The sequence below is a fragment of the Pipistrellus hanaki genome (assembly GCF_964339955.1).
Source record: "Pipistrellus hanaki genome assembly, chromosome: 9".
NCBI lineage: Eukaryota > Metazoa > Chordata > Mammalia > Chiroptera > Vespertilionidae > Pipistrellus > Pipistrellus hanaki.
In genome coordinates, this window is record NC_140511.1 from 26916400 (window position 1) to 26929168 (window position 12769).

Below are 12769 nucleotides of genomic sequence, written 5' to 3' on the forward strand. Positions count from 1 at the left end.
GTCCAGTCAGGACATCTTGTTGGCTCCACCTTCTGTGATGCCCCAGCTCTGCCTCCTACCCACCAGCCCTGCTGCTACCAACCACCTGAGCCCAGGGGACCAGCTCCGCTGCCCTAGAGCCAGATCCAGCCACAACCAATTATGCACATGTCCTCCACCTCAGCAGAGCCGAGTAACGGCAATAGTGACCACATCTGGCAATGATGAAAAAATGTGCCCTCTAACCCTTCAGGGCAAAGTTTGCTGATCTCTATTCTAAGCATCTGATCACCGTTGACAATCCTTGTAGTGTTGACTAATGAGTTTGCTGACCACTGGCCTAGACTCTCGATTCCAATAATTGCAGGCTGTTGTTGTTCCTTGTGATTAAGCCCCTAGTGCAATCCTCTAACCCAGTGTTTCCCAAACTTTTGACGTATGTGTACCCCTTCTATAATTTTCATAACGCTGAGTACCCCTCATACTCCTGAGAACGTAGAATTAGGCACAGCTAAGCACGGTGCAGTGCATATCCCCACCAGACTCCGGTGCAACGTGTACCCTCACCAAACTCTTCCTGTACCCCTGGGGGTACGCATACCACACTTTGGGAAACACTGCACCGGCAATAAAACACAATGTGCTGCTCTTTGAGTGTTTGTTCTTTGCCTTCTCAGAAATAATGACGTCCCTTCCTCTCCATTTTCTGATCAAAACCCTCTGACTACCAAGTGGCGCTCTCCCTGCCTCTGTTCTCTCCAGCAAACCCTCACTGAGGATTAACTCCTGGAAACACCATGCTCACCCTGCTCAAGGACCTGCAATCGCTCCCACTGTCCCCCACCCTGTAGTCTATACATGTATGTAGTTTTCAAAGATTCCGTATAACCCAGCCTGACCCTCCAAAGCAGATCAAGGCCCCACTGCTCCCCAATAGAATAAACCAATGCCTTCTCCTCTCCCAGAAGGTGACATGTGCCTTCCCCAGGCAGTGCCTGCCATCCTTTTTTCCCCTATGCCTTCTTATTTCTATCATTTCAGTAAGTTCAAAACTCTCTCACAGTGAAACCAAACCAAACTTCCTAGACCCCAAACCCTCCATTTACCATCGAGTTTGTGGCTTTCCTTTCTAGGACAGAGATTTTCCTAAAAGTGAAAACACATCTGAAGAAACTGTCTATTACTGTCATCTTTCCTCACCTCCCACTCACCCACTGCCATCCGGCACCCACTTCTCCACTAAAATCACTCCTGTTGGGATGACTAATGATTTCACCAAATCCAGTAAGTTCTGTTCCACCTTTAGTGCACTGTTCTCTTCGTGGCATTCAACCACACTCTCCTTTTTTCATCCAGCTTTCTGTTTATTCCTTCTCAGTATCTTCAGTATCTTCTTCACATGTTCCCCCCCCCCCCCAAACAGTGAGTTCCTGGAGGAAGGGCCCACGTCATGTGTGGTTCTCTGATAGCAAATATACCAGAATGTATACGGCAGGCCCTCCGCCAATGTTAGCAAGCATCAACTCCCTGCCCCTTACTGTTTTCAGTTTGATAACTTCCATTTCCCTGGGAAATTCTCCATAGTATCTTGATTCTTTGAACATTATATTAATGATTATTTTCAAGTGTGTGTCTGATAATGACTATTATCTGGAACTCCTGTGGGTCTTTTCCTAGATCTGGATTTTCTCTTGACTTTCTTACACCCTGCTTATTTTTAATTGAGTGCTGAACATTACATGTGGAAAAACTGGTGCAAACATCTGAGAAGGGACCCCCTCTTCCAGAGAGATTGGTTTATTTTTGCTTCTGGATGGCAGGTAGGCTGGGAGGACCCTGACAATCTCGTATCTCACTCATTCCGTTGGTACTGACATCACTCACACCAGGGCTCTAGTCCCTCTGAGGGCTGGTTTCATTTTGGATGATCACTTCTCTTCAGCAATGGCCTTTCAAGCCTTGAGTGTTGGATAGTGTCCTTCCAACTAAAGCAGGTCCCAATTTCAATTTTCATCTCCAGCTCTATGAACCTGGCAAGAGCTCTGCTCAGATCCCAAGCCAAGCTTCCATCCAAACTATCTAGACCTCCACAGCCAGAAGAGAGCTCCTTAATCCTCACTCATACTCAAAACCTAAGGCTTGCCTACCACACTGCTCTGTAAGATCGCCCCTCCCACCCTGCAGGAGCAATGGGAGCCCAGAGACCCGATTCTAGTCTCAGCCAGAAACTCGTCCTGTGGCTCCTAGGCTTGGCCTTTCCAGGGGCCCTTATCCTTCTGTGTAAAATGCAGTTGGATCAAATCTTTAGCTTTCCTCCTGCTCTGAAAGTTTTGCAATCTCTAACCCATCTGACGTAAGGACAATCCCATGCTATACAATCCCCTTCTGTGGATCCTACTTGGCCCAGCCTGGCGACGAAATACAACTTTCTATTCTCATAAGAACATTATCACAAATGGATTTACAACTACAACAGCACGGATTTAGATTTGCACGCAAAGTTGTTCCATTTCTGGAACTGTGCCCTTTCGTCCTGAAGAGCCTTATTATTTCGTGCCCTGGCTGTAAAGTCATGCAAAATGGATGAGAACCCAAGCAACGCTAAGGCGAGAAAGTCAAAGAGGGGGGGAAAAAGCCCAACCCCAAAGAAGAGAGTCACTGTAGGGCATCACTGTGCTAATGGCACGCAATCAATAAACATGAGGGGAGCAGGCCTGAGTCACAGCCAAGGACTGAAATTACTCTTTGTACACAAAAGTAATTGCTGACTGTGTTTGGCAGCAGGCCAAGGCGGGAGAGAGTCAAAGAGACTTCATCCTTTGCCTTTTCCGAAGCTAACCTACCTCACTTCCCTCAGTGGAGGAAAAGACACACACACAAACACGTTCTATCTGTGTTCACCCTGGAACAAAGAACCAGTGGTAGAAGACAACGACAGGCTAAAGCAAAGCATAAATGCATAAATGCAGGGAAGACCATAAAGCCTCTTTGCTCCCTCCCTGGGCTCCCTCCCACCTCTACCAGCGAGCTCCAGGGCTGTAACTCTTCCCTATAGGACACAGGTGTTGCCTATGCAGCGTCTCCCCTTCTTGCAGTGTCTGTGTCCCTCAGAAAGCAAAGGAACCTATTCCAAAAGCTGTGCTGTAGTCCACACGCCCGGAGGGAGTCATCCCCGGGCGCCTCGGTGCTCAGTCACGCGCTGGCTAGAAGCAAATGAACTCTCTGTTGGTCCCACAGCTTTGTTTGGGTCTCCTCTGCCGCGATCTAACAATGCTCCTTCAGGCGTTCAGAATGTCCTCAGAGGCCACTACGGGCCAGGCACTCAGGCGGGCATTAAGGATAGAAAGGTGACGAGCATGCATGAGGTGCCTGCCGTGGTGGAGCTACAATGCAAAAAGTGCCTCCGTTTCCCCATCTGCTAAATGAAGGGGCTGGACCATGCTCCTCGGGGGCTCCTTTGGATGTTAAAGTGCTACGGTTGTACAATCGGAGTTAAGCCTTGGTTGGCCGTATGAATCTGGGCGGCAAGGGATGGCACAGCCTCCCTGGGCCTCAGTTCCCACATACAGCAAACGGGTGGCCTGTGAGAAAGTCCCCATTACCTTGTGCAGGCACAGGGCGAGGATTCCGGGGTCGCCCTGCAAGGAGCCCGTCTGCTGAACGGCAGCCCAACAGTAAGAATCCACGAAGGCAGCCTGCCGCCAGGAGAAAGAACTCGGGGAGAAGCAGCTGATCTGTGAACCTGAGAAGCAGAAACAGATGGTACCCAGGTGAATGTTAGTCCAGGGTCTGGTCCCTGCCCACCCCGCCCACCTCTCCCCGCTGCCTCCGGTTTTCAGGTGTGAGCTAAGTCCGGGAGCACCACGCAGGTGTAAGGGCAGAGCCGAACCAAACGCCCACGTGTGTGGTAAAGCTGAATATTGGAGAGTTTTGGGGGGCCAACACTGTCATGACAGCAGCTTGGGCTCTGGTGGGGAAAGACTCTTGAAAGAAACAAAACCACCATAAAAAGAAAAAGTGAGCAGGAAAAGAACCAGAGCCGAAAATGTACGGAGGAAACCTGCACAGAGTTGGTTCCCTTTGGGGTGAAGAATGAGAGAAAGGAAGGGGACTATAGGGTCCGGTCGGGGCAGGGAAGAGGAGAGTCAGAGGAGACAAGCAGACTAGGAAGGAAGGCCTCTTGGAACAAAGAAACAAAGACCTTTTAGCCTGAGGAAGGGAACATTTGATGGAACATTTGGCAATCGTTTGCCTGATGACAAATCAGCAGTTTTCCATCTCCTTTAACAAAACAGGCGCAGGCTGAAACTGCAGCCCAAGTGTTTACATTTGGAAGGCAAGCCTCCAGGCAGGGAGATGGGTGCTGGATGGGGAATCCAGAGAGATGGGTCCTGCTGGCTGTTACCTTGCTCTTCTCAGAGCTCAGTCTTCTCCTCTGCAAACTGGGACGGCATCACTCTGCAAATACTGCCACTACCTACTACCTGAAGAAGCTGCATGCTCCCCGAGAGCCCCTGACTCACACAGGCCATGTGGGAAATTGGCCTGGACTTTTGGGGTGCAGGGCTGAGGCTGTGTCCTCCCCTCCTTGACCGCAGGCAGAGCACCTGGCACTGAGCCTCTCCTGGCAGCGCCTAGCCCAGCCCCACTTCCCTGTCCCCTCAGCCACACGTGGGCTCCTGGGTGTGTCACAGGGACCAGCTGCTGAGGCCCAGAGCAGGCACACTCCCGTCCACATCCTGTGCAGCATGAGAGGAAGTGTCAGAAGCCGGGCGCTGGTGTTAGCTGCACCGAAACCTAACTCTGCCACTCACAGCTGCGTGACCTCGGGTCACCGAACCTTCCCAAAGCCGAGGATCTCCAAAAAAGCAATGGCATTAACGTCTGCCTTCTTAGCACAGGGCCTGGTTCCCAGTAGTGGCTTCATAAGCATGATACTCTTCTACCGGAAGTAGCTAGTATATTCTGTTACAGCTTTAAACGCGGGGGCATGCCCACCTTTCCCTCCTCCCTCCCTAAAGACAGGGGACATGGATGGTAAGAAGACACTGAACTGATTTCCCTACTCCCCAGGGCACAAGAAGCCTCGAAGGGTCGTCTTTCCCTGGGGAGGGGGTGGCCTTTATAGCTGTGACAGGAGAGGGCAGTGCTGGGGATGTTGTCCAGAGAATAGATTCTTGTGGTGGCGGAAGGCGCAATGGGCAAGGTCCTGACATCCCTTCTCCTTCACCGGTGCCTTTACGTCCACGGGCATCTAGAAAGGACCCCTCAGGAAGAGCCCATGGAGGTCATCGTGAAGAGTCAGGTGCCACCAGAACATGCCTATAATACCTGCTAGGAACGGCTTACATAGGAGTTGGGGGTAGGTAAGGTATTTCAAGGTCCCTTCCAACTTTGTCATCCTGTTAAAAGTGAGTTCTTACATTTTACAAGTCAGGACAGCACAGGACCATGGGGCTAATGTCACACTGCTCTCCCATCAGCAGGACTTTGTCAGATGCTTCCCGTGTGGTCCCGCCCACCAAGACATCCTGAGCATGATGACAGAGGCACAGAGGAATCTTCCTGTTATACATGGGTGTTGAACAGTGTCCTTCCATCTAAGGCAGGTCCCAATTTCAATTTTTGTCTCCAGCTCTATGAACCTGGCAAAAGCTCTGCTCAGATCCCAAGCCAAACTTCCATCCAAACAATCTAGACCGCTTGGGTCCTGGACCCTCCTGATCCATCTCCAAATGTACTCCCACATCCTTTATCCCACTTTTCAAAATAATATTGAAAGGTGCACAGGTGTCTTATATTTTACCTAGTAACCTTCCCATTAGGAAAGCTTCCAGTTTCTCCCTGAATTATTCAGTCCTAAAGCTCAGTTCTAATCCTGACATTCCCTTGGCTCAACTGTTTTCACCGGTTCTCCTTTGCACAGCGTATAAATCCAAACAAATGCTCCAATCAAACCCTATTATTGCTGCGGCTTACACAGGCCTCATTCGTTCCTAACGCTGAGCCTTTCCTCACAGTATTTCCTCTACCTTGGGCCCTCTCTCCAATACTTGTTTAAGTCAGTGCCCCTCCACATCCACCTCCATGGCTCACCTTCAAAACCCACCTTAGATGGTCACCTTCACCATGAAGCTCCTTCCCCAATGAGTTCCCAGAGCCCTTTAAAGTAAGGTGACCAGACGTCCCGCTTTTGGCGGGACAGTCCTGATTTTTAACAATTTGTCCCACAGCGTTTTAAAACAGTCCCGATTTTTCAAAAATCGGGACTGTTTTAAATATATTTCATTGATTTTTTACAGAGAGGAAGGGAGAGAGAGAGAGAGCTAGAAACGATGAGAGAGAAACATCAACCAGCTGCCTCTTGCACACCCCCTACTGGGGATGTGCCCGCAACCAACGTACATGCCCCTGACCAGAATTGAACCTGGGACCCTTCAGTCTGTAGACTGACGCTCTACCACTGAGCCAAACTGGTTTCGGCAAAAATCGGGACTGTTTTAAAACGCCGCAGGACGCGGAACAAATTGTTAAAAATAGGGACTGTCCCGCCAAAAGCAGGACGTCTGGTCACCTTACTTTAAAGCCATCAGAGACATGCAGATAATCACCTTCAACCATGCTGTATCAACATGCAGTTATGTCTCATCTCCTCTAGTAAGATCTCAACTCTTGGCTGGTAGGGTTGACAGAGAATCAATCTCTCTGCCCCCCCGCCCCCACACTGCAATATCATATACATAACATCTATCCGTTATTTTAGACATTTCAAAGTACTAATATAAAGTCTGTCTCAATGTTCAAGTAACCCTGCTTGATAGCCTGACCCACAGTGATCCTCTGGCCTGAGGGCCCGAGTGCCACACTCTGCCTCCACCCTGCTGTGTGTTGGCTGCATGAGCACTGGTTCCTAGCAGGGAGCTTCAGGGAGACATGCACTGCCCTCATAATGTAGAGCAAGCATGCAGCGAGTGTGTCTGGCCAGATATTATGAAAGACCACAAGGAGGAAACATGTGTTCATGGGCACTGTGGAAGCAGCGACAACAGCCGCCGCCAAGTAACCCGACCACAGACGTCCTCCCTGCCCCTCTCCTTGGACTCAGCTCAGAGCCTACGGCACCCAGGCGAGGGTCACACCTTCTCCCTGAGTGGCAGCCCAGGCAGCTTACACCTGGAGCAGCTGGTAGAGAACCCGAGAGCACAGGAACAGAGCCAGAAGGGCAAGCCTGCCCAGTGGTTTCTCAACGACACCCACGCAGCTTGTGCAAGGCCCTCTCTGTTCCCAGCCCAGCCTCGGAAAGAGGGACTTTGGCCTAGTTAGCTAAGTCCCGCTCTCTCGAACAGGCTTTCATTTCACTCTTATGCATCCCTGACGCCCATCGGAGGGGCTGTAAGTTCTGAGAAAGCCCCCCGTGTTCCCTGACAAACACCCACTCCCAGGGTGCCGTGTGAGCATGTTCCCGGTATTTGCTTCTGCATTTATAATGCTACATACAACTGTGAGGTGGCACAGGACTCCGGCCTCTTGAGGAATTAAGAGAACTCATCAAAACCACAAGTTTAACAAAAAATAAAAACACAAATAGAAGGATCTAGTTAATCGGCTGGGAGAACTTTAGGGGACCCTTCAAATAGGAGAGATTTGAAGCTGAAATAAGCGATACATTGGACAGAGTGAAGAGGCAGGAGAAGGCAAGCTCAGGGACCTATCCCTTGTGCCCTTGTGTGTACTTTTAGCCCCATTTTAAAGATGAGAAAAGTGAGGCATAGGATCACGTGGCAAGCAGGTTGTAGAGCTGGGTATCAACCTGGGTGTCTGTCTTCACCTTCCAGACACAAGAGAGAGGAGACATGGAGCACAGGTTGTTGACAAAGGTTGAGTCAGAGACGGCAGATAGAGAAAGGAGGAGACAGGAGAGTTTCTTTTAGGGGGACAATAGATCTTGGGATTGCTGTTCTGAAGTACAAAGTAAAAATAGAGTATAATAATGATGATATCAATTATAATCATTACTATCTATATAACTTCTTAAAATGTACAAAATATTTTTATTTTGCAAAACAAATATTCTATTTAAATTCAGTAAAGTAATATAAATTATATTCACACACCATATACCACACACACACACACACACACACACACACACACACTTATTTATTTATTTAGAACATAATACAACCTAGAAAGAACAGAAGTTAAAAATTCTGGCTCATTTTAAGGTTGTCAAAACAAAACAAACAAACAAACAAACAAAAAAACCCACCAAAACTGAATATTATTACACACTCTCAAGTTCAATGAGAACAATCATGTAAACAGGACCATGAATGTGCAGAACAGAAAAAGAGATGGGTAGTGCTCAAAGCTTAAACACAGAACAGTGCATTCTCAGGACAAAACAGGCTTGGGTCTGTTTCAAGTACCTTTGACCCCAACATGGTAAAACCGGATGACCCAAAGGGTCTGCCCCAAAGGTCCCTACCTTGCCAAATACTCCCAGCTCCCAGCTATCATAAACTCTGCAGCAAAATTCTAAGAGTCTCATAAAATCTCCTCTTTCTTAAAAAAGAGCCAAGAAACACCTTTCTATTTACTAGATGGATGCTGTCTGATTCATGAATTGTTCAATAAAGCCAATAAGATCTTTGCATTGAAAAGAAAAAAAAAGAGCCAAATTTCTCCCCTTTTACTTCCCAATCAGACTTCCACCCAGACCAGCTTTTAAACACAAGCAACTAAATATATCCTGGAAGTTCCAAACTGTCCATTACTGCCTTTGTTTTTGCAAGAACTGACCCCAAGGCACACATGAGTTTTAAACCGGCACAAAAATATAAGTACTCTCTGTAGCCCAAACAAAACAACACTGAATTGAAATGATGGTTGGTCTTCTTTTCCTTTAAACCAAATTGACTCACCAGATCTCTTGTGTCCACAGCTAAGCCTGACTTTTAAAGAGAAGCCAACCAGCAGGGCTAACACCTGCTCCTTTGCTAAGATGGACATCTCCAAATGTAAACTTCTAAACAAGTTCCAAGTAGTCTCTACCCACCGCACATTGTACGGAGCAACACATAACTGCTCAGCATTTCAGAACTGTCTTCCCCTCTGGGTCTAACACACTAGGTAAAGGCCCATTTATCTAGTGTGCAGAGTGCACACTGCTCTCACTAATGAGGAGGGAATATAAGCCCGCACTAACCGACCACCTGGTCTGGGATATATGACCACAGGGAACATGCCACCAAGCTGGTAGCTCAGATGGAACCTACAAGGCTCCCTTAATGAAGTCAAGAAGGATGGTATAAACAATATAATAGTATATGGCCTGTTAAGTGCAAGAGGGGGAAGCAAAAAGGAAGTTGGACTGAGACCACAGCCCCAAGAAACCACGAAGCCGGATTATTTCAAGAAGGAGAGAAGAGAGAACTCAGGAGCGGTTTGAGGGTTTCTTTCCTGTAGTGGAGAGCCCAGTCCCTTAGCATGCCTGAGTCTAACCCACACAGAAGAAGAACTTGCATAAACCCAATGTAAAACCTAGCCAGCTGCCCAGTGAATACAATTTTCATAGCTTGGGTACCAGAGGAAGAAAGGCATATAAAACCTCAATGTTCTACTAAACATGCAAAAAATTACTCGGTGTATCTAAATATTATCTTATTTTTAAAAAGGTTGTCCTCTGAGATGAACTAACTCAAACATACAGAAAATAATATAACAGATACCTGGGAGTTTAAAACACTATGCACATTTTGCTGTAGTTACCTCATCTCTTTTTAAAACATGTTATTTTGATTTTTTTTTCAGACCTACAAAAACATTACAAGAATATTATAATGCTATGCAACTATAAAAAAAGAGGAAATCTGCCATTTGTGTAAACACAGATGGATGAGGAGGGCATTATGGTAAGTGAAATAAGGCAGACAGAGGAAAACAAACAGTGCATGATCTCACTTATATATAAGACAGAACCCTTAGAAACAGGGTACGGATTGGTGGCTGCCAGAGGTGGGAGGTGGAGGGTGAAGGAATGAGTGAAGGTGGTCAAAAGTCACAAACTTCTGGCTCTAAGGAAAGTAAATTGTGGGGATGTAAGGTACAGCATGGTGGCTGTAAGTTAACAACAATAGGTTGTATATTTGAAAGCTGCTAAGAGAGTAGATTTTTAAAGTTCTCCTCACACACACAAAAATTATAACCATACTAGTGGCCTGGTGCACAAAATTTGTGCATGGATGGGGTCCCTAGGCCTAGCTGGTGATCAGGGCTGATTGGGGTCTTCTGGCTGCCAGCAGAGCCTTTTCTCTTGCAGGCCATCCCCCCCAGCCAGCTCTGTCTTCCTGCCAGACACCAGATGGGGCCTTTCTTCTGGCTGCTGGCTGCCAACTGGATCCTGCTGGACAGGGGGAAGGGTCTGCAGGAGGTTGGCTGGTGCGGGGAGGGACCAGGGAAGGTTGGCTAGCCACAGGAGGTTGGCTGTGAGAGCGCACTGACCACCAGGGAGCAGCTCCTGAATCGAGCATCTTCCCCTGGTGGTCTATGAGCGTCATAGCGACCAGTCATTTGGGCCGTTCTGACGTTCTGTTAGCTTAGGCTTTTATATAAATAGATGAGGTGACAAAGTTAACTAAAGTTATAGTGGCAATCATTTCACAATTAATACATAGGTCAAATCATTATGCTGTACACTTTAAACTTATACAATGTTATATGTCAATTATATCTCATTAAAACGAAAAGAGAAAATAAATAAAAGTTGTAAACCTGCATAAAACACAGTATCATTAAAAAACAAACAAACTATTTCAATGAAGTGCCATACACTCTGGATTTAGATTCAACCACTATCAACCTTCTGCCACATGTCCTCTCTCGATGCATATCATATGTACTATACACATTCTTTTCTTTTTCTGAACCACTTGAAAGTTGCAAAGATCATAACCCTTAACTCTGGGAGTGTGTATGTATTGCTAAGAACAAGACATTCTCTTCTATGACCCAATGCAATCACAAAATTAGAAACAATCTATATTCATATTTCCCCCCTACTATCTTTTGAAGTAACTATCCCCCCCTCCCCCCCTTTCTGGCATAAGAATCCAAGCCTGTGCCATCCTCCACATTTCGGTGCCATGTCTCTTTGTCACCTAATTCTGGACGGGTTCCAGTTTTTCTGTCATTCTCCCCGGGCCCAGTGCTGGTGTCGGTCTGATTGTTTCTCTACACTTCAGCCCAAGTTCCGTATTTCTGCGGGAGCCCCAGGGGAGAATGTGGGTCCTTGGCAGGACACCTGGAGCCCCCATCACCAAGACTGGTGATGTCACCTATGATGACCACTTGGTTTTGGTACTGCCTGCCGGGTCTCTGCTGTAAAATGCGACTTTTCCCTGTGAAGTAAGTGCTCTACAGAGAGACCCTCTGAGACTGTGTAACTATTCCGTCCCCCAACAAACTCCCACTCAGCAGGGAATCAAATACTTCAACTGTGGTTGCAAAATGAAGATTTTCCAACTTTATCCTTCCCTCTACATTTATTAGTTGGCATACTATATAATGAAAGCCTAATATGCAAATCGACCAAATGGCGGACTGACTGGTTGCTATGATGCACACTGACCACCAGGGGGCAGACACTCAATGCAAGAGCTGCCCCCAACCCACAGGCCCCAGGCCAGCCAAGGCGGGTGCCAGCAGCGCCCTGGCAACTCCCCGATCACCCCACTGGTTGCCTCACAGAGGGAGACGACCAGCAGCAGTGGCCGGGGAGTTGGGGGGAAAGGGAGCAGTGAGCAGGTGGTGCCAGGCCAGCCAAGACTGGTGCCAGCAGGGGTCCCCCAATCACCCCATAGGTCAGCTCTGATTACTTGCCAGGCCTAGGGACCCTACCCGTGTGTGCACCAGGCCTCTAGTTTTACTCTAAGGAGGAACTTCCCCTCCCCTACAATTGTTCTTTAGTATCAATATGGAGTCTCAGTCTCTTGTTTTTCATTGTGTTATAATCCATTACTGCTGTGCATCTGGACGCTCACACTGTATCAAAGTACATCCCCTGTGTCCCTCTGATAGGCCCCTCTCACCCACACTTCCTGGCACAAGATGTTCCGGGCTTCTCTTGCAGTCTCCCTGCCCCAGCCCTGCCATTCGCCATTTCTCCAAGGAGCCCTCGGTTCCTTTTAGTGGGTAATAAAAGTTTAAAGCCAAGATGCTGGATGCACTCATGATTACAGTTCCCAGGCCCTTTCAGAAGACACAGCTAGGAAATCAGTGTGTGTGTGTGTGTGTGTGTTTATAATGAAACTTTTAATTCCAATCCAATATAAAGTGGATTTAGCCTGTTAATAAAATAAAATAAATAAAAGGTTCACACTGGATGTTATGTCAATAACTGGCCCTATGGATTAAGAATAGAAGCAGAGAACAGTTGGGAACCTATTGTACTTGTCCAGGTGAGGGATAGTGGGAAGAAACAGTCACAGCACACGTCTGTCTGAAGTTTCTTCCATCACCTCTCTGTCCTAGCCGGGTCCAGGCCAAAGACTCTGGTCCCATGAAATAAAGATGAATGCAAAACGTCAGACAGAAGATAGAAAAGAAATCAATACAAATAACTCTACTATAATGCTATTTATGTGGGGTTTTTTTTTAATGTAGTATTCTGGAGAATCACTAAAATTAACAAAATTTGTGGATATTATAGGATTAGGGCCTATCACTCAAAATCTCTGAAGATTTTTAGTAGTTTAAAATTTTTAATGTCCCCTCCTCCCCTTCTGTAGAT

General features: G+C 47.3%; 1 protein-coding gene across 1 annotated transcript in view; it reads right to left on the reverse strand.

Annotated features, from left to right (window-relative positions):
- The window catches only part of PANX1 (pannexin 1), a 47573-nt gene that overhangs the window by 20535 nt on the left and 14269 nt on the right, over positions 1-12769 (reverse strand). The window contains exon 2 of the mRNA XM_084895412.1: positions 3582-3721. Coding sequence (XP_084751538.1) covers positions 3582-3721 — 140 coding nt within the window. The remainder of the gene's footprint in view (positions 1-3581; positions 3722-12769) is intronic.